The sequence below is a fragment of the Canis lupus genome, chromosome 5 (assembly GCF_011100685.1).
Source record: "Canis lupus familiaris isolate Mischka breed German Shepherd chromosome 5, alternate assembly UU_Cfam_GSD_1.0, whole genome shotgun sequence".
NCBI lineage: Eukaryota > Metazoa > Chordata > Mammalia > Carnivora > Canidae > Canis > Canis lupus.
Window position 1 is genome coordinate 24,495,806 of NC_049226.1, and position 21,409 is coordinate 24,517,214.

The following is a 21,409-nucleotide window of genomic DNA, read 5'->3' on the forward strand; positions in this document are numbered from 1 at the left end:
TCCACTTTCTTATAGTTGTGGCTGGATGACGTCTGTCATTTTCCATTTATGTTCACGTTAAGGTGGGGATTCCTAGTTTAGGAGCGCTTCTTCTATTTTAATAAAGCTCAATTTCTTAATGACCAACGTTGATACCAGAAGAAATGGCACCTATTTCATCTCTGCTGGATCCTTAAGTCCTCTAAATCCTTACACCTGTCTGAAAACATGCTTGTCTTCATTCAACTTGATTACCAACTTGGCTAGAGAATACTAGGTTTGGAATAATTTCCCTTCAAATATTTAAAGAAATGTTTCACCAAACTCCTACATCCAATTTGGCCAATGAAAAGTGTAGGGGACAGTCTTCTTTGTTTGAGAGTTAACTTTTTCCTCACTGCAAGAAAACTAGGGTATTTTGTTAATCTTTGGAATTGTGAAACTCCTTCAGGATATGTCTTGGCATGTTTTCTATCACTTTCAATAATTAAGACTTGTGGGGATGGGTGGGAAGGGACAGAAATTTCCACCTGGGGAGTTTCCACCTTATATTTTTGGACTATACCTTCTCTCCTTCTGGTACAAGTTTACACAATTCTAGATCTACCTTCCATATCTCTTAATTTCTATTTTATCTTCCATACTTTCTTTTTTGCTCTACATCCAGGGAGAACTCTGCTTTTATTTTTTCCAATCACTGATGTGGTCTTCTTTTATGTTTCAGCTCTTTATCCTTTATTTCAAAGATCTCTTCTTTACTTGACTTTCATTTTCAGTTTAAGTTCTTTCATGTTCTTCCTCTCTAACATAGAGTTTTTAAAGAACTCTTTCTAAAGCTTGCATCCTCTGCTTCCTCTAACTCTGAGGTATGGCCATCCTCTAAGATGGCCCTTGATGACCCCAGTCTCTTGGTAATCACACCCGTGTACCATTTCCTCCTACTGTGTACAAGCACCTGTTTGAGTAATAGCACATGAACCCATGTGATGGTTTGCTACTACCACAACTATGGCAGAAATACCATGAATTCTGTCTCGGGAATACCCTCTCTCACTCTGGGGAAAGCAAGCTGCCACACTGTATACTGCCCTACGGAGGGCCCTACATGGTGACGAACCACACAGCTAGGGAAGAACACACCCCTACCAGCAATCCCGTAACCTGCAATGTCACTCAGCCCTGACTAACTCTAGGCCCACATGTGCTGCTGAGTTTCACTGCAAGCTCACCAGAGACCCTGAGTTACACCGCCCCATCAAGCTGCTCCCAGCTTTCTGACCCTCAAACTGTAACAGGGTAAAGCATGCAGTATTTCAAGCTGCTAACCTTGAGAGTAATTGGTTTGCAGTAATGGACAACTGATACATGGAGACATAGCAAAGAAGACAGACAGGAAGGCAGAAGACTCCTGTAATTGTTCAGATGAAATGGTGGTGGGGCAAGAAGCTGGGACGGAAAGGTCAATTCAAGAGATATTTAATAAAAATATATGAAACCTAGTAATGAACTGAATATGGGAGAATAAAAAAAATAAGACGCTGATGGTAGCTTCCAGGTTTTTGGTTTGAAGCTATGAGTTAACACATTTTTATCATTATAAATTTGGAATACTTAGAGAACTTAAGAGACAGATATGTATGAAAAACAACAGGCCCTTTGAGTTGGAAGTTCAACTCAGGAAAATAATCTGGATCACTTTTGTGGACAGGAGAACTCAAAGAATTTTTAAAAATGGAACTCTGAAAGAAACCAACATTTAGGGCAGCCTGGATGGCTCAGTGGTTTGGTGCCGCCTTCGGCCCAGGGCGTGATCCTGGAGACCTGGGATCGAGTCCCATGTCAGGCTCCCTGCATGGAGCCTGCTTCTCCCTCTGCCTGTGTCTCTGCCTCTCTTTCTTTCTCTCTCTCTGTGCTCTCATGAATGAATAAATAGAGTCTTAAAAAAAAAAAAAAAGAAACCAACATTTATGGAGTACACAAGAAGTCAGCTCACATGATGGTGATGAGGTAGATGAAAGAGGAGAAAGTATGTCCAAACCAACTTAGGAACAAGAAAAATATCATTTTTAGTAATTTTTTTTTAATTTTTATTTATTTATGATAGTCACACAGAGAGAGAGAGAAGCAGAGACACAGGCAGAGGGAGAAGCAGGGTCCATGCACCGGGAGCCCGACGTGGGATTCGATCCTGGGTCTCCAGGATCACGCCCCGGGCCAAAGGCAGGCGCTAAACCGCTGCGCCACCCAGGGATCCCCATTTTTAGTAATTTTTTTTAGATTTATTTATTTTAGAGAGAAAGTGACAGTATGTGAGCAGGAGGAGGGGCAGAGGAAGAGAGAGAGGAAGAATTCTCAAGCAGCTCCCCATTGAATGTGGAGCCTGATGCAGGGCTTGATTCCAAAGGATCCTGAGACGATGACCTGAGCCAAACCCAAGAGTTGGGATGCACAAATGACTGTACCACCCAGGCACCCACAGAAAAACATCTTTTGAGATCATTTATGGTGAAAGAGCACCTGGGTGTCTCAGTTGGATAAGTGTCTGTCTTTGGCTAAGGTCATGATCTTGGGGTCCTGGGACCGGGCCCCATGTCAGGTCCCCTGCTAAGCAAGGAATCGGCTTCCCCCTCTGCCCTTCCCCTTGCTCATGCAATATGATCTCTCTCTCTCTCTCTCTCTCTAATAATGTTTATTTATTTTTTTAAAAAAGAATTTTTTTTTTTTTTTTAAAAGAATTTATAGTGAAGATAAAATTTCTTAAAAATAAAGTCTTAGGCCTGGGTAGCTCAGTCAATTAAGTTCCCAACTCTTAATCTCAGCTCAGGTCTTGATCTCAGGGTTGTGGGTTTAAGCCTCATGGTGGGCTCTACAGTGGGTGTGGAGCCTACTGAAATACATAAATAAATAAAATAAAAATAAGGTCTCACAAGTTGAAAATGATTTATGATTTAATTCTAGCTTCAATTTCACTAACCAAAGTCAAACCAAAGTACGTATCTAGAGCAGCAGTTCTCAACTGAGAGAGATAACACCCCATAAAAGCTCACTTGGAAAAGTACCAGAGCTTTTTTTTTTTGTCTGTCTCACTAATGAAGGGTGAGGGTGTACAGGGAGTGTCCCCTACTAGAGTGTCTGAGGATGAAGGCTAGAGGTGATAAACATCCCACAATATGCTGAACAATCTTTTATAACCACCTAGAATGCCAGAAGTACTCTTCTTGAGAAAAAAGGATATATGAGGGGGGAAAAGGAGCAAGTTGTCAAGGGAGTTTAACAATAATATTTTAGTTCCTCAAATTTAGAAAGATATAAGCAACCTAAATGTTATCAATTTACATGATCAAATAGGCTAAACTTTGAAGTTTTTTAAAATATATTTTTTAAAGATTTATCTACTTTAGAGAGAGAGAAAGAGTGCAAGTGGGAGGAGGGGCAGAGGGAAAGGGAGAAGCAGGCTCCCCACAGAGCACAGAGCCTCACATGGGGCTCCATCCCAGGACCCTGAGATCATGATCTCAGACAAAACCAAGAGCCACACAAGTGCCCCTGGAATTTTAAAGGTTTTAATTAACGTAGGGTTTGCATTTTTGGTGATAATATGATAAGATATACAAGAATTGTTTAACCTAAAAGGGCTGTATATTGAGCTGCCTTGAGTAACTCCAAGGAGATCAAGAATATTTAAAAATGATGGGATGAGACCATTAACTAGAGCAAGTACAAAGGTACTCACTATTTCTGCTTAGAAATACATCTTAAGGGCCGCCTGGGTGGCTCAGTTGGTTAAGCGTTTGCCTTTGGCTCAGGTCATGATCCCAGGGTCCTGGGATCCAAATCCTGCATCCTTGCTCAGTGTGGAGCCTGCTTCTCCCTCTGCTTCTGCCTCCCTCCCTCCCTGTCTCTCATGAATAAATAAATCTTAAAAAAAAAAAAATACACTTTAAGCAGAGAACATCATGCTCTTCCCAGTCAGGAGTGCACAGAAAATAAGCATTATTCTAGATGATAAAATATTATCAACACAAATTGGCAAAAAACAAAACAAAAACCAAAAAAAAAAAAACCCCACCACATTCAACATAAAATAGTTGAATCAAATAATTTAAGAAAAATATAAGTAGGGGTACCTCAGTCGGTTAAGTGTCTGCCTTCAGCTCAGATCATGATCCCAGGGTCCTGGGATAGAGCCCTGCATCAGGCTCCCTGCTCAGTGGGGAGTCTGCTTCTCCCTCTCCCTCTGCCCCTTCCTCTGCCTGTGCATGCTCTGTCTCTCTTAAATAAATAAAATCTTTAAAAAAATAAAGAAAAATATAAGTATACATGAATGCTTTGTAATTCTAAAAGGACTTAGCTGTTTCTTATTGAACTTTACTTTTCAAAAGGCAGAACTATGCATATAAGCTAATTAATATGCAACAAGTTCTACACTACTTAGGGAAATTAGACTTTTCTTATGTGATAAAGAGAAAAACGAGCATAGCAGCTTAATGTGTGTGGATTATTCAGTCACACACCTACAACTCCCAACTCTAGTATTCCACTAGAGCACACACAGAAAAGTTAGAGCAAGTCTGAGACTGCTATCCTTAGGAAGACATGTTTGTAAGGCTGCCCCTTGGCTGGTTTCTGGGAACTTGGATTTTGCAGTTTCTGTTTCCTGATAAGAATCACCCATTGTACCTAAATACTTAGGCAAACAATCTGATTTATGTTGAACACCTGCTTGTCATCTAGAAGTGTGGAACTTCAGTTCATGTCAGGCAGAGGTTACCTAATGTGACTGCCCTAGACCTACACATGTGCTGTCACAATCAGTTGCTAGAGAATTAAATATCTACTGAGTAACTCCAATGGGAGCGGATGCCTGGACACTTGCACCTGGTATCCCCTGGATTTGTCACCCATATCTTTTTTGCATTTTACTGTAATAAATCATAGCCTCGAATACGACTATATGCTGAGCCTCCTGAGTATTCCTAGCAATCACCGAAGTTCAAGGTGTCAGAAGTAAGATTCACTAGGCCAGCTGGGACTTAATGAAAGACGATGAAAGCACCATGTGGTAAAAGGAAAAAGTGATTGAACAATGAACCGCTGCTGTCTGGGTGGCTATAAAATCATCTATGGTATGAAACAGCATCTGAGTTACATATGTTTTAAGAGAGAAGAGTTACCTAGGAAAGCTGAAAACAATATGACTCTAAGCCCTGGAGAGTTGGCTGACTCAATCCTCTGGCTGTGTCTGAGCCATGTGGACTCAAATGACAGGAGAAAAAGCACGGCCTGGGTGATACCGCTGGTTTTGTTCTTACCTCCAACAAGGAAGAGAAAAGGCCCAATGTTAAACTTTGGGTGAGCCAAAAATGTCAAATGTTGGCATTATTCTCCCACTGAGCCAGGAGGAAATAATAATTAAGTCGGATTCCAGGGTTAATAATTAAGTCGGATTCCAGGGTTGGGGAAAGCCTTAGATAAACCAGGGGAGGAGGGCAGCCCCGGTGGCCCAGTGGTTTAGCGCCGCCTTCAGCCCAGGGCCTGATCCTGGAGACCCAGGATCGAGTCCCATGTCAGGCTCCCTGCATGGAGCCTGCTTCTCCCTCTGCCTGTCTCTGTCTGTCTCTCTCTGTCTGTGTGTGTGTGTGTGTGTGTGTGTTTCTCATGAATAAATAAATTAAAAAAAAAAAAGGGGGGGAGGAAATGCTGGGGGTGGGGTGCTTCCAGGGAGAGGAAACCACTCCAGCTGTCTCTTCAGCCCCCGGGCTGTTGAAGCAATCCATCCAGGATCCCCCATAAACTGTAACATTAACGCTATCAATGCTGCTAGGGGGTTGAATACATTTATAATGGGAAGAAAGATGAGGTTAAAAAGATGGCTTTGTATTTTGTGGCAATGGTATCTGGATATATGATCCAAAAGGACGTAAAATGTTATATGCTTGTACTTTCAGAAGTACTACAGGGATTGTACCTATCAGGAAAGGTTGTCCCCCCAAAACTTAGTGGACACAATTTGCTTTGAGCTGCTGGTAAGGAGACTAGAATTTAAAGTGTTTGAATAAACAGAAAAAGTCTCCATAACAGGTGATATTTACTATTACTTTTACCTATTGGTATGTCCGAGAAAAGGGAGACAATATTAAATCAAAGGAAATCTTAAGACAGAAATTCACTTTTGGAGTTTTAAAAAGCAGTTTTTAGTTGCCACTGAGCTCCTGTGAAATCAGACGTCTGACCCTTAAAGGCTGATGATTTTCCAGCCTGATGTGCATGTTTTTCAGACTCTAAGACTGCTAAGATAAAAAGGGCTTAGAAAAGTCCTGCTTGTCACTTGGAACATGACTGTGTGTCTGTAGCCATGTTGGCTTTGCTGCTGCAGAAAAGTTGCTCTCTTTTTTCAAATCCTGAATTCACAGATCTTAATTGCCTGGATCTGATTCTGAGCTGAAACTTGATACTGTCTGCTACTGGTTGTTTCAAGCTCAACATAAGCTGTGCTGAACTAAAGCAAGCATATGCTCAGTGAACAGGATGCTAACGTGAGGACTGCTGCAAATTTCAGACACCCTTTGCAGAGCCATAAACTGAAGACATCATGGATTCTGGCTACAGGAAAGAGCTATTCTCTGATGGAGACACCTGAAGTTAAGCAGCTGACTGACTCTCTATACCCAATGCAGACACTAACTGCATTCCTAACTCGCAGTCACTGCCAAAAGCTGTCAGGGGGAGGACAGGACCCACTCCTCTTGACGTCCTCACAGCGATGCCTCACTGTGACTGACTTGTGTTCACTTTTCAACAATGGATTAATAACCTGATTCTACTTCTCTCACCCTCACCTCACCCTCCTTGTACATATACCTAAATAGAGCAATTTGGTTGTTGAACACAGCTGCCTCTAAAAATGAGATCTTTTCTAGGCTGCTCACTAGATAAATGATCAGGACAAAAGGTGTGGGAGGTGACAGAAACCCCCCTTTAAAAATGTTTGAGGGAATCCTGGGTGGCTCAGTTTAGCGCCTGCCTTTGGCCCAGGGCCTGATCCTAGAGTCCCAGGATCGAGTCCCATATCAGACTCCCTGCATGGAGCCTGCTTCTCCGTCTGCCTGTGTCTCTGCCTCTCTCTCTCTCTGCTGTGTTTCTCATGAATAAATAAATAAAATCTTTAAAAAAAAAAAAACAACAACAATCTAGTTACTGAGTCTACAATAGCTGCTCAGGTAGTTAACAGATAACATTTGTTGTCAATCCTATTGCAGGAGAAACCGTGTCCTGTATGATTCTACAAGTACTCTGGGAAGCCTGTGCCTGTTTTTCCCCAGACTTTATCCCATGTGGGATTCCTTTTTGCTGATTTTGCTTTGTATCCTTTTGCTGTAATAAACCACAGCTCTGAGTGTGATGGAATCCCTCTAACAAATCACTGAATGTAGAAGAGGCCTCGGACTAGTAATAATTGTAAACAGGTAAACAGTCCAGAGTCAGCATTCCATTTGGATATAGAAATGCACCTCCAAAATCTCCTTTATGTTAGCAAAAAGAGTTAATGGATTACTTACGAAAACAGATCAAACCACTGCTGTTTTGTAACAGATTCCTGGCGTAAAAGCTTCAAAACAATTGGGCGCATGAAATCCCATTTGTCTTCAAATTGAAGTGAACCTTTATTCTTAAAGAAAAAAAAAAAAAAGATAAGTAGTTTAATTTCAATGCAGTTAAATCAAAAGTGTCCGTTATTTTTATCTTTTAAGAGCTAACTAGAGAAATGCAAGTTTCAAAATTTAAAACAGTTTTCTGTAATGAAATCCCTATACACTTAATTTGGTTTCAAGAAATCATAGCAAGACACCATAAAAACAAAAATTAATTGTACAAATGTATAAAGAATTTGGCCTTGCCCAAGGAGAAGGTCTGGTCTTTGCCCTTGACTTCTGGTAGGTAATCTCTGCACTCTCGGAATGTGTGTCTGATACGAAGTTGTTGTTTGCCTCATAACCTTGGGTCAAACTGGATAATCTTACAAATGTGATTCAGGAAGGGAACTGGACATACCCATAAAGTCCCTAGGGTTGGAGCTGACCAATCCAGAAACACCACTGTAACTTTGGGAGGTGATTTTGGGTTAACCAAAATGGAGATTATCCACAAGCAATCCACCAGTCATGCCTACATAATGAAGCCCCAATAAAAACTCTGGACAAGGACATCTGGCTGGCTTAGTAAGTGAAGCAGATGACTTTTGATCTTGGGGTTGTGAGTTTGACCTCCACCTTGGGTTAACTTCCATAACTAGCAATATTCCATACATACTGTCACACGTTAAGGCCAAGAGAGAGATGCGATAGGACTACAGTGGAGAGGACAACAAAAGCACTGTTTGGAACCGTTCTAGACTCTGCCCTGTATGTCTCTTTCTTTGGCGAATCTTAATCTGTATCCTTTCTCCCTAATAAGTCACAATGATCTATAAGTGTGTAAGATCTAGGAGTCTTTTTAATGGATTACTGAACCTAAGGGTGGTTTTGGGAACCTCCAAACTTGTAGCTGGTATCAGAAGTGAGGGTGGTCTTTCTTCTGTATGGAGACTGTGCCTTCTAATTTTATAGTTGCCCTAAATTCCCCACAAAAAGTATACTGAGAGTCTATATAAACTCTGAAAACTGAGAAAACCACAAAACCAGAAAAATATCCATCCCTTTTTTTAATGCTAACAAAAACCCTGACACCAAACTGGTGAGAAGAGCACAAGAAATGGAAACTAGACAAATTCAACAAGGACATAGGTGCCAAAATCCTAAACAAATATTAGCAAGTTAAACAAGTAGTATATCAAAAGAATGATACTTTATAATCACATATGGTTTATCCCATGAATGTGAAGTGGTTGAATATTAAGAAAAAAGTGTTATCAACTCTTCACATTTATAAAAAGAGAGAAAGTATGTGTTCAGTCATTACTTCTGTGGCCACGTGACTAGCTTTCACCAATAAATTTCCACACAAGTCATTCATTTCCTAACATGTCTCTGAAACATTTCCAAACACACCTATGAAACTCGTTGTTTTTACTATATAACGTTGCTACAGATGCTGCTCACTTGTATCAGTTAAGGTTCTAGACTGACTACATGGACTCTGCCAACTCCCTAAAACTATAACCCAGAAGAGGTCTCTAAACATGTGGTCTAACAAGAAGCTACATCAGTATCACCAACTGTGGAAGTTTCACATATAAGTTTCTAAAACTTAACTGAGACCTATTGGATCAGAATCTCTTGAGTTTACAATCAGTATATTTAGCAAATTCATGATAAAAATATATAAAAATGTTAGAGGGCCCATGACCAAAAACAGGTTAAGAAGCACTAACACTGAATTCTTGTAAAATCAAGTGATACTTCTTACATCCATGGACAATTTTTTTTTTTCTTTTAAACATCTTAAGAAAGGCAAATGGTCACATGCAGGGCTGCATTTGAATGTGTCTGAAGTCTTGGAACCTTGACTACCCTATGTTCTCCTACAAATGGACCCTGAGAGCTTGTCTGGAGGTTCTAGCAGGGACGTACAGCTACTTGTATACCCTTGACCAAAGAACGGTCCTCCTCCATTGGGGCAGGTCATCCTCTTCAACCAAGTGTGCAGCTTCAGGAGGCACACATATGGAGTGGTGAGGGATGGAGGGGACACCCGCCTAGGCAGCCAGATCAGCTAAATCAACCCTGATCAATGAGGTGACAGCCGTCACAGCCAGATTGCACTCACATCCTATATCCATGAACACTGATGATCCTAAAAGTTACTAGACTGTCTTGCCCCAGGTACCTATTTTAATCACAATATTCTTATAATAAGCACCCACAAGTGATATTCACTCAAAATTTTACACTGGAATTAGCCGTCTTTGTCCCTTGAACACCTAGTTTGTTTTTACCTTAAAGACTTCAGTGAATCATGTAAGTAACCTTGCTCTTAAGTGTTGGCTATGGAAAAATTCAGAGTCAGATTTGTAATACTATGGCATAAAATTTGTGTATTAACTTTATGGCTGAATTCACTTTTTCTACTGTTCCCCCTGAGGGAAGAGCATGCAAATATGAAAGAACCATAGAATGTTTTCTTGACTATGACATGGAAAATCATTATATATCCTCTTAATTAGAGGATACTTTATAATGTCAACTAAGTCTATTTCCATTAGCAATTTTGGCAATTCATAAAATTAAACATGTATAAATCTTGCAATTAAAAATCAAAAAGGCACAGAAGACTGGAGTAAACAGGTGTTTGAAGTAACTTAAATACTGGTTAGACTCTGAAACCTATTAGCGATGGCAAAATAACAGGAAACACATTTTGGTTCTCCTGTTTGATGAAATACACAAGATTAACTTCAGAAACATTTTCCCCTAATACTGAACTAACGGAGGAATTTGAAAATTGAATGTTTTCTACTAATCTTTTATAGCCAAAAAAATGCTCACGCAATTCTCTGGCCTATTTTTCGTTAAACAGAAAAGCATATCATTAAATCATAATTAAGCAGGACACCAAATCTACTATCTACAGAAGAGTATGCCTTCTCAATAGGTGAAGAGTCTTTCAAATTATGAACTCTGATTTGTAAACACTTCCATTGGCTAACTGAAGCCCTCCTCATCTCTACTAATTTGCTACAAAGTCGCTTCTGCTTTCATTTTTACTCAGAGTAACAATAGGCTGAACTCACCAATGGTTAGTATATCTAAGACTATCTTGACCACTGGCTCTTTTTCACCAAGAGGATTTCAACATCTGCCATATCCCTGCCCCTCTATCCTTTACTCCTTTCAGCCCAACTCATCCCCTCGCAGGCTTTCTTCTTCTCAAACATACAACTGGGCTATAAGGAGGCCAGTGGGGAGCTGGCCACGAGGGATACCTGAAGGAGGCGTATTCCAGGCAGAGGAAGCAGTCACCCTTAAGACCCTAAGGGAGAAGCATGCTTGAGGCATTCAAGGCAGAGCAAAGTAAGGATGGACGAGAGAGTAAGCAGATGAAGTCAGGGAAGCAAAAGAGGTTTGGATCTTGCAGGACCTTGAAGGCTATTATAAAGACATTCGCTTCTATTATAAGTGAGATGAGGAACAAAGAAAAGATTCTGAGCAGGCAGGGACATGACTGATTTACATCTAAAAAACTTCCTGGGCAGCCCAGGTGGCTCAGCGGTTTAGTGCTGCCGTCAGGCCAGGGCCTGATCCTGGGGATCCAGGATTGAGTCCCACGTCAGGCTCCCTGCATGTAGCCTGCATCTCCCTCTGCCTGTCTCTGCCTCTCTCTTTCTCTCTTTCTCTGTGTCTCTCATGAATAAATAAATAAAAATCTAAAAAAATAAATAAATAAATAAATAAATAAAAAATAAATAAATAAATAAATAAATAAATAAATAAATAAATAACTTCCTGGCTGCAATGTTAAAAATACATTACGAGGGGCAAAAGCTAAAGCTGAGTGTAAGTTTCGGAGGCAAGGTGAGAGTGACAGTGACTTGGACCAGTATAGCAGCAAAGGCGGTAGTGAGTAGTAGTTACATTTTGTTTTAAAAGTGGCACTAAGTAGGGATTTCCCAATGCATCTGGGATGAAAGAACAGAGTAAAATATGACTCTAAGGCTTTTGTCTCATCTATCAAGACTCACAAAATGAAGTCCACTTTAGTAGCCCAGCCCATGTCACCAATCTAAACTTAAGTCTACCTGTACTTGTGGGAAAACCTCATTGCCAAGGAAACCTAACATCAATCACCATCCTCCAACTCTGTTTTAGTTAGCTTATTTTACTCTAGAAGAGGCCCTGCTTGCCTTATATGTTGCCAATGTTCTAATCAATCAGGCCCTGCTTCAGTACTGCCTCTTCTAACATTCTATAAAACTTGCCCTTGCCCCAAATCCTTCAGGAAGAGTGCTCCACAGGTTGTTAGACACTGTACTCCCTCAACCCATTGATCATCTTCCCTGGAATCAAGGACATCAAACTCATTACTGAATTCTTTCAGTTGTCATCTGACATGTCCAAGAAGCACGGCATTATCATCAACTGGAATGGAAAACACTGCACACAGAACAGACTAAGAAGGAAAGCCTTGGTGTTTGGTTTCAGACGGGTCACATTTGACAGATCTACTAAACAGCCCTTTGAAGATGTCGAATAGGCAGTTTCATAAGTAGCTTTACAACTTTAAAAAAAGGCCTAGTCAGGAAATTAAAATATGGAAGTCACTGGAGTACAGATAGGTTTTAAAACTCGTTACTGGACCAAGGCAGTGAACATAAGAGAGAAGATGACCCAGGCCCTAGGCATCCAACATTAAGAACTAGGAAAGGAGACAGAAGGAGCAACCACAGAGGTAGCAAGTAAATCAAGACTCCAGAATTCCAGAAACCAAGGGAACACAGTGTATCAAGAAAGGGGGAGTGATCAAGCTTAGCTCATGCTCCTGAAAGATTATGTAAGAGGACTACTGAAATAGCAATATGGAAGTCAGAGACTTCATATTAATCATATAAAAGCACTTTTCATAGAGCAGTAAGGACAAAAGCCTGACCGGAGTGGAATTAAGAAAAAGAAAGAAAAAACTGGAAAAGTACAGACAACTCTTGGCAGTTTTGGTGTAAAAGAGCACAGAAATGGCACGGGAGCTGAGGAGGGGAGAGGGAGTCAAAAAAATTTTTTAAGATGGGATAAAGTACTATTCTACTTTAGTTTTCATACTGATGAGCATATTCCTGGACATAGTATTGACGATGTGGGAAAACAGGAGGGAAACAGCTAGAGAATTAGAATTTAAATTTAATTTGCCTTGGGTAGGCAAGAGGGAAAGGGGCCTATAGTGCACAGGTGGAGGAAATGATCACACATTGAGAGGGGGAGGCAAAGCAGGCATGAGTAGATGTTGGTAGGAGGGGAGATGATAATGATGTAAGTGCCACTCTGCAAAATTCATTTTTGATTGCTTTGATTTCTCAGTGATATAAAAAAAAACAAAAAAAAAGGAAAAAAGCCTTGGAAGACGGGGTGGGAGGTGCCAGAATTCTGAGAAAAAAGATACGAAACAGATATCTAAGGAAGTAGAATAAATGACTATGGACGTGTGGTGGGGCTCACTTATAGACTCTGATCATGGACTTAATAGCACCGATGTGTCTTTTTTGCCTCCAACATTCACACAGGTGCTGCCACAGAAAGGTGGAGAGATGATTTTACAAGGGTTATGGTTTTCCCAAATGAAATTAGAGAGGAGCAAGGAAGTCAAAGTGTATTCAAGGGAGTGATTACAATGACTGGACAGAGAATAAGTGCTGGTAACACTGGGGGAGAAGACACCAGGATGGTAAGCAACAGAGACTCTGACTTCCAACCATGATGGAATAACAACAGCCAGACTTCCCCTCCTTCCTCAACAACTAGAGACCCAAAGGGGAGTACAAGACACTACTTCCTGAGAAAACCACTGTAGTTGAGCCCTGCAAATGCCTAACATACCACCTAGAGAGTTTCCAAGCCTCAGCACAGGCAAGAGAATCCAAACAGCCTGGAAGTTTCATTCAGGAGCCAGAGTTTGGAGAGGACAAGGTGACAAAACTTTGTGGTGCAGACAGAAAAAAGAGCTGTACAAGAAAGGGAGCTCAGGAAATATACAGAGAGGTCCCTCTGAGCCCTTGACTGAATTCTGACTTGCACAGGCATATAAGAAAACTATCAGAGACTGGAGAAAGGTCCATTAGAAAGGAGTAGACAGAACACTCAGCAGGGCTCATAATAGTTTGCATCCCTATCAGCCAGAGTAGAAATGCTCCTTAACGTTAGGGAGAGTCCTCAGAAAGGCACTGCAACTATAGTGGAGCCAAAGTACTCCTATGTGAATGTTGTTCTAGACCCACTCTAACAAAACTCAAAAGTAATAAGCTTCAAAAAGATCAAGCTGATTCCAAGTAACTTAATTGTGTCAAAGCCAAACCCAGAAATTTTTAAAGGATATTTGAAAAAGTCAGGCCCCCAAACATAAAACGCACAATGTCTAACATCTAATCAAAAATTACCAACCAAGCAAAGAAGGAAAATAGAACCCATCATCAAGAGAAAAACCCATCAACAGAAACTGACCCAGAAATGACATGAATGATAGTTTTAGTAGAGCATAACATTAAACCAGCTACTGTATATTTCACATGTTCAAGAAAATAGAGGAAAGCATGAACATCCTAGAAACAAAAGATTTCTAAAAATGAGTATCAGGGAGCTGTGGAACAACATCAAATGACCTAACTTACAGATAACCAGAGTCTTGGGGGGTGGGGGAGGGGGAGAGGATATCTGAAGAAATAAAAGCCAAAATGTTTCCTAATTTGAAAAAAACTATACACTCACAGATCTGGGGCACCTGGGTGGTTGAGCATCTGCCTTCCATTCAGGGCGTGATCCCGAGGTCTAGGGATCAAGTCCCACATCAGGCTCCTTACAAGGAGCCTGCTTCTCCCTCTGCCTATGTCTCTGTCTCTCTCATGAATAAATAAATAAAATATTAAAAAAAATAAACTCACAGATCTAAAACACTGAACAATAAGGTGGTAGAATCAATTAATTAGAAGCCCTAGTAGAGCTAGATTTCTGGATTAAGAACATTAATGTGAGTCAAAAAGATAGGAAGGGGTAATCAGAGTAGGCTGCCTGACACTGATGTTATAGAAGGGTGAAATTTTTAAAAACTTATTTTTATTGTTTTTGTTTAATCATTCCCTTACAATATTGTGTACTATTTCTTTCATTGCAAATATATGGCATTTAGCTAATCTGGGGTTAGTCAACAAATTTTTATTTATTTATTTATTTATTTATTTTTTTTAATTTTTATTTATTTATGATAGTCACACAGGGAGAGAGAGAGGCACCGGGAGCCCGATGTGGGATTCGATCCCGGGTCTCCAGGATCGCGCCCTGGGCCAAAGGCAGGCGCCAGACCGCTGAGCCACCCAGGGATCCCTCAACAAATTTTTTAAATGGTAACTGTGGGGCGCCTGGGTGGCTCAGAGGTTGAATGTCTACCTTCCACTCGGGCTGTGATCCTGGGGTCCTGCGATCAAGTCCACATTGGGCTCCCCTCAGGGAGCCTGCTTCTCCCTCTGCCTGTGTCTCTGCCTCTCTCTGTCTCTCATGAATAAATAAAATATTTTTTTAAAATGTAATAACTGTAATATAAAAGGATTTCCTTTTGCTTATCTCTAAATAGCTTCCTTTACATTTTGATGAGTAGTTTGAATATCTATTAACTGTAAATAAATTTCAGCTCAGCTATTTATAACTTCTATTATTTAACTTCAGTATAAGCTTCAACATAGCTCATTCCATCACTTTGATCATTTTACTTTATAATATCTGACTACTGGGATCCCTGGGTGGCGCAGTGGTTTAGCGCCTGCCTTTGGCCCAGGGCGCGATCCTGGAGACCCGGGATCGAATCCCACGTCAGGCTCCCGGTGCATGGAGCCTGCTTCTCCCTCTGCCTGTGTCTCTGCCTCTCTCTCTCTCTCTCTCTCTCTGTGACTATCATAAATAAATAAAAATTAAAAAAATTTAAAAAAAAAAAATATAATATCTGACTACTAATTATGTGTCAGGTACTATTTTAAATATTCACAAGTATTAATTCATTTAATCTTTATAACTACCCTTTGTATTTGGTGATTCTATTATTCTCACTTTATAGATTAAAAAATCTGTACACTACACCCTGAGATTAGGTTATAGACATTAAGTGGCAGAGTTGGGGTTCAAATCCGAGCAGTTTAGTTCTTTAGAGCCCCATCTTTTTAAGGTTTTATGATTTTTTTAAAGTAATCTGTACACCCAACATGGGGCTTGAACTCATGACCCAGTGATCAAGAATAGCATGCTCTTCTGCATGAGTCAGCCAGGTGCCCCTGCTAGAGCCTTATTCTTAACTACTCCTTGGATCTTTCCTGAAGAGTAAGAGAAGGCCTTACAACCTATGGGCCAGAATCCAACCGTGGAGTTAATTTCATTAACAACAACAAAAATTGCAAGGGCACCTGTGGCTCAGTAGTAGAGTAACTGTCTTGGGCTCAGGTGTGATCCCAGGGTCCTGGGATTGAGTCCCACATCAGGCTCCCCCACAGGGACCCTGCTCCTCTGTCTGCCTGTATCTCTGCCTCTCTCTGGTCTCTCTCATGAATAAATAAAGTCTTAAAAAATATTTAAAAAATAAAAGAAATAAAAGTGCAGGAAAAAATCTATGATTATAAAAAATCAGTGGCAATTATCTAAAAGCCACAAGGCAGAAACACCACTACATAAAAGACATATTTATCTTTAAATATGGTGCAGGAGAGAACACTTCTTCAAAAAAAGCTAAATATCTTTTTCCAGGGAAATGAGAAATTTCAAACTACACTTCCCTTTAAAATGTTTAGTTTTTTTATAGAGAAAAGAATTTTTAAACAAATTCTGATAGTGCCCCAATTTTTAGAAACGTAAACAACTAATTTTAAGGGGAAAAAAAAAAGTAACAGTACTGTGAGTCTGAACTTATTTGGGGGGCTTCTTCATCATTCATTTATTCATTCAACAAATATCTTGAGTGCCTCATGTACTTGAAGAATGATGCTAGTCATTGGGATTTTCAAAGGAAGATCTTCAAGAAACTCACATTCTAATACAGTTTTTTCTTAAATGGTGGTTAACAGACTCCTGGAAGGAGGATATATTTTTGAGGCTCAAACCTATAACAATAAATTCTTAATTTTGTTTTCAAAAATTAAATAAGATGCTAATATAAGTAGAGTCTGAATCGTGTGTATGACCTTATAACCAATCACTAACCATAAAGAAAACTTTTGATAAACTGTACAATATTAAAAATAAAAACTTTTGTTCCTGAAAAGATACCATTAAGGAAGTGAAAAAGCTACCCACAGAGAAGAAGTAGTTATTTCTAATACATATATCCAAGAAAGGCTCTTATCCAAAATACGTAAAAATTCCTAAAAATCAGTAAGAAAGGAAAAATAATCCAATCCCGTCCCCTGGCACAACACTAGAACAGACCCTCCACAGAGCCAGTATCTAAATGGCCAATAACTATATGAAAAAGCACATATCATTAATCATCAGAGAAATACATATTAAAGCCACAATGAACTATCACAACATACCACCAAAAAGGCTCAAAAAGAGAAGGACAATACCAAGTATAAAGAAAATTTAGAGAAATCAGAACTCTCATCCTTTTGCTGAGTGTAAACTAGTACAACTATTTTAGGAAACTATGTAGCAATATCTATAAAAGCTAAACATGTGTAATATGTGAAACAATTTCACTTCTGGGTATACTTCCAAATGAGCCACATACATATATCTACCAAAGACCTATACATCATATCTCTATACTCAATAGTAAAAAAATATAAACAACTCAAATGTCCATCAAAGCAGGATGGATAAAATGTGAAATATTCATAATAGGGGCATACTCCACAGCAACAAAAATTTAACATGTAGTAATATAGAGGAATCTCACACACATAATGGTGAGCAAAAAAGTCACAAGAGTGCACACTAATTCATATACAAAGCACATCTACAGTTACTTAGAAGTCAGCAAAGTGATTACCCTGGGGAGGGGGTTGCAATTTAGAGATTAGGACAAGGCAAGAGAGAGGGGCCTTTCAAGGGTACCTTTAACATTCTATTTCTAGATATGAGTGCTGACCATACAGGAATTTTGCTTTATAAAAAAATGTATCCAGCTATACATTTATGATTTATAGGCATTTCTATATATATAGGCCATATTGCAAATAAATCCTGCTTTAAAAATGGTCAACCTAGTGTTGCTCATTTAAACATTAGTTTTTAAATGTTGTATTTAATTAGTAACTATATTTTAATTGTCAAAGAATTCTGAGTTCAAGGAATTTATAGCTAGTTTTACATCTATACATATTAAAAATGTTATAATAGCTTCCTCTCTTCTTTCCTTCCTTCCTGAATAATTCAGGAAGGATGAATCTTATAGTGATGAGATTTCTCATTGTCAGAGAAGGAAGTTACTTATATGGAAAGAGAAAAGGATAGAAATGAGTTTACTGGAATTGGAAGGACTGGGATGAACTCACTGATTTTGATAATATATAGAAATTAGCTCCAGGGGGATCCCCGGGTGGCTCAGCGGTTTAGCGCCGCCTTCAGCCCAGGGCGTGATCCTGGAGTCCCGGGATCAAGTCCCACATCAGGCTCCCTGCATGAAGCCTGCTTCTCCCTCTGCCTGTGTCTCTGCCTCTCTCTCTCAATCTCTGTTGTGTCTCTCATGAATAAATAAATAAAATCTTTAAAAAAAAAAGAAAGAAAGAAAGAAATTAGCTCCGAGTGTGTATGTACGCATACATATGTGTACATGTGTGTCCTAGCTCAGCCCAATGGGAGGGCCTTGGAGAAGCAACACCCCAATAGCAATTAGCATACCTAGCATCCAGATCTTGATTTCTCAATACCATATTCCATGAAAAGGTTCCTTAGAGAAAATGTTAATTCCAAGGTTGGGGCAGAGATGATCCTGGAACACCTTTTTGTGTCAGAAAGTAAGAAAGTATTTAATCTAAGCAAAATAAATGACAGTAACAGATTATAACACATAAAATAAAACTCTTTGGATGGGGGGAAAATGTAGTCATTGGCTATTGGCATAATTACACTTAATCCTAAATGATCAGCTATAAAATCATTGAGGAAAAACTGAAATGGAGTCTAGCAAAAAGCCTCCACAATAGTCGATACAAGCAATTACACGATGAAGCCCTACACGGAGGCAAGGTGCTATTGGTGAGATGTTCATGAAGCAATTTTGAAAGAAAAGAATTATGACTTCGCCATTTACCAACTGTGTGACCTTGAGTAAGTTACTTATACCCTCTGTGCTTCAATGGATTTAAAAAAGCTATCTATGTGCAAGGGTTGTCACAGAATTTAGTAATACATATAAAATGTTGAGAAATGTGGATGAAATAATTAAATGTGATATTAAGTGCTGGCTATCATTACTACATTAGGACTCTTATCCTAACTACTTTGCTTCTAATTCTCCTACAGTATCAGGATTTGGTGGTAGTTAGACGTAGGAATGAGAGAAAAAGTTGAAAATGACTCAACAAGAGCAGTATTAAGGCACTAGGCTCTCAAATTACTTATCAGTAGAGCTCCCTTACTGGTACTCCCCAATGTAATTCAAAATACAAAGGATACTAAATTCTAAAAAATAGATTAGAGGGCAGCCTGGGTGGCTCAGCGGTTTAGAGCCACCTTTGGCCCAGGGCATGATCCTTGAGACCTGGGATGGAGTCTGTCAGGCTTCCTGCATGGAGCCTGCTTCTCCCTCTGCCTGTGTCTCTGCCTCTCTCTCTCTCATGGGTAAATAAAATCTTTAAAAAATAATAAAAATTTTAAAAATCATAAATAAAAATTTTTAAAATAAAAATGTTAAAATTTTAAAGATTCTAAAAATAATAATAATAAAAATTTTAAAAAATCAATATAACCACACACAGGTTGTCTTTTTTTCTCATTTTTTTAAGGGGAGTAGGGTACCGTAAACATGTGGGGTTTTTTTTTGCCTATTGGGTAATGCAACACAGCTCTCAGTTTTCTTACTTGACTGAGTAGCTGATAGGGCACTGACCATAGAAGAAATGCCAGGAGAGAATGCATTTGAGTTGAATGGTTTGGAAGTAGTACCTAAGTTCAATTTGGGATGTACTGTCCAATAAAAGCAAATGCTGAAGTTCCAACTCCTGGTCTGCATTTCTTTTTCCCTTTGTTCCCTGTTCCTCTTTATTTTAAATAATAAAAGTATACTTACTACTAAATTGTTCTTTACTTAAGGTTTCCCCTCAAAGCTGAAGAGGAAAAAAAAATCACTGTCAAGTTTCTCAGAAACAATTAGAGGAGAGATAGGATAAAAACAGTAAGGGGAAAAAAAAGGAAAGAAAGAAAAATAGGTGAAAAAAAGGCTTAGCTCCCTTTCGTACTCTAATCAATACAAAGAAATCAAGATCTCTTCATATTACATGTTGGTTACCGAGAACCAGGTAAAATACATTCAGCTATATCTAAAAAGTATTCCCTAATGGAATAATCAGTAATAAAGCAAATTGGTGGTCAAATCCTACAATCTTTTCTACAGCCACAGTGATCGTTTCAAAGAAAAACAAGCATGTTTTAGGAAAAAAGCAAATTACAGATGAAAAGTTTAATTTTGGGGGGGGTGCCTCGGTGGCTCAGTCGGTTAAGCGTCTGCCTTTGACTCAGGTCATGATCTCAGAGTTCTAGGATGGAGCCCCACATTGGGAGTCTGCTTCTCCCTCCCCCTCTGACAACACCCGTGTGTGCACTCTCTCTCTGTCAAATAAGTAAATAAAATCTTAAAAAAAAAGTTTAATTTTCTGTAATGTGTTCAGGGTTGGGGAGATATTATAGGACAGTAAGGAAAAATGCTATATAGATCTTTCTAGAATATGTTATTTTATTTTATTTTTTTTTAATTTTATTTATTTATTCATAGAGACACGGGGGGGGGGGGGGCAGAGGAACAGGCAGAGGGAGAAGCAGGCTCCATGCAGGGAGCCCGATGTGGGACTCGATCCAGGGTCCCCAGGATCATACCCCAGGCTGCAGGCGGCGCTAAACCGCTGCACCACCAGGGCTGCCCGAATATGTTATTTTAAAAGTTCTGTGCATTTCCTATTGAAATTCAAGAGTGGTTTTTCTTTTCTTTTTTTTTTTTTTAAAGATTTTATTTATTTATTCACAGAGAAAGAGAGAGAGAGGCAGAGACACAGGCAGAGGGAGAAGCAGGCATCATACAGAGAGCCTGACGTGGGACTCGATCCAGGGTCTCCAGGATCAGGCCCTGGGTTGCAGGCGGCGCTAAACCGCTGCGCCACTGGGGCTGCCCCAAGAGTGGTTTTTCAAACAGTGAGTTCATCTGCAATAATTCCATTTTATTTAATCCCAAGAAAAAGGCAGGTACATAATTGTGTGCACATATAAAATCTGGTACCATGCTAATAGTAATGCTTGAACACACAGAAGTCAAAAAAACAGAAAAGTCTACTATCTTGTGAAATATACTAAAATAGATTTTTAAATTACTTACTTTACAACAAAATAACACAAATGATGACCTATTGATTTGCCCTGAAATGTCCAGAAATCCCTATATAACATATAGGACAAAACATACCACAAACTATAGAAGCAATCACATAACAACAACTTATAACGATGTCAAATGTTGCATTTGGAGGTGCCTGGCTGGCTCAGTCAGTGGGACATGCGACCTTTGATCTCAGGCTTTGAGTTTGAGCCCCACACTGGGTGTATAG

General features: G+C 39.5%; 1 protein-coding gene across 1 annotated transcript in view; it reads right to left on the bottom strand.

Annotated features, from left to right (window-relative positions):
* CUL5 (cullin 5) overlaps window positions 1-21,409 on the bottom strand; it is a 95,639-nt gene that overhangs the window by 65,952 nt on the left and 8,278 nt on the right. Inside the window, 1 exon segment of the mRNA XM_038536286.1 lies at window positions 7,539-7,648. Coding sequence (XP_038392214.1) covers window positions 7,539-7,648 — 110 coding nt within the window.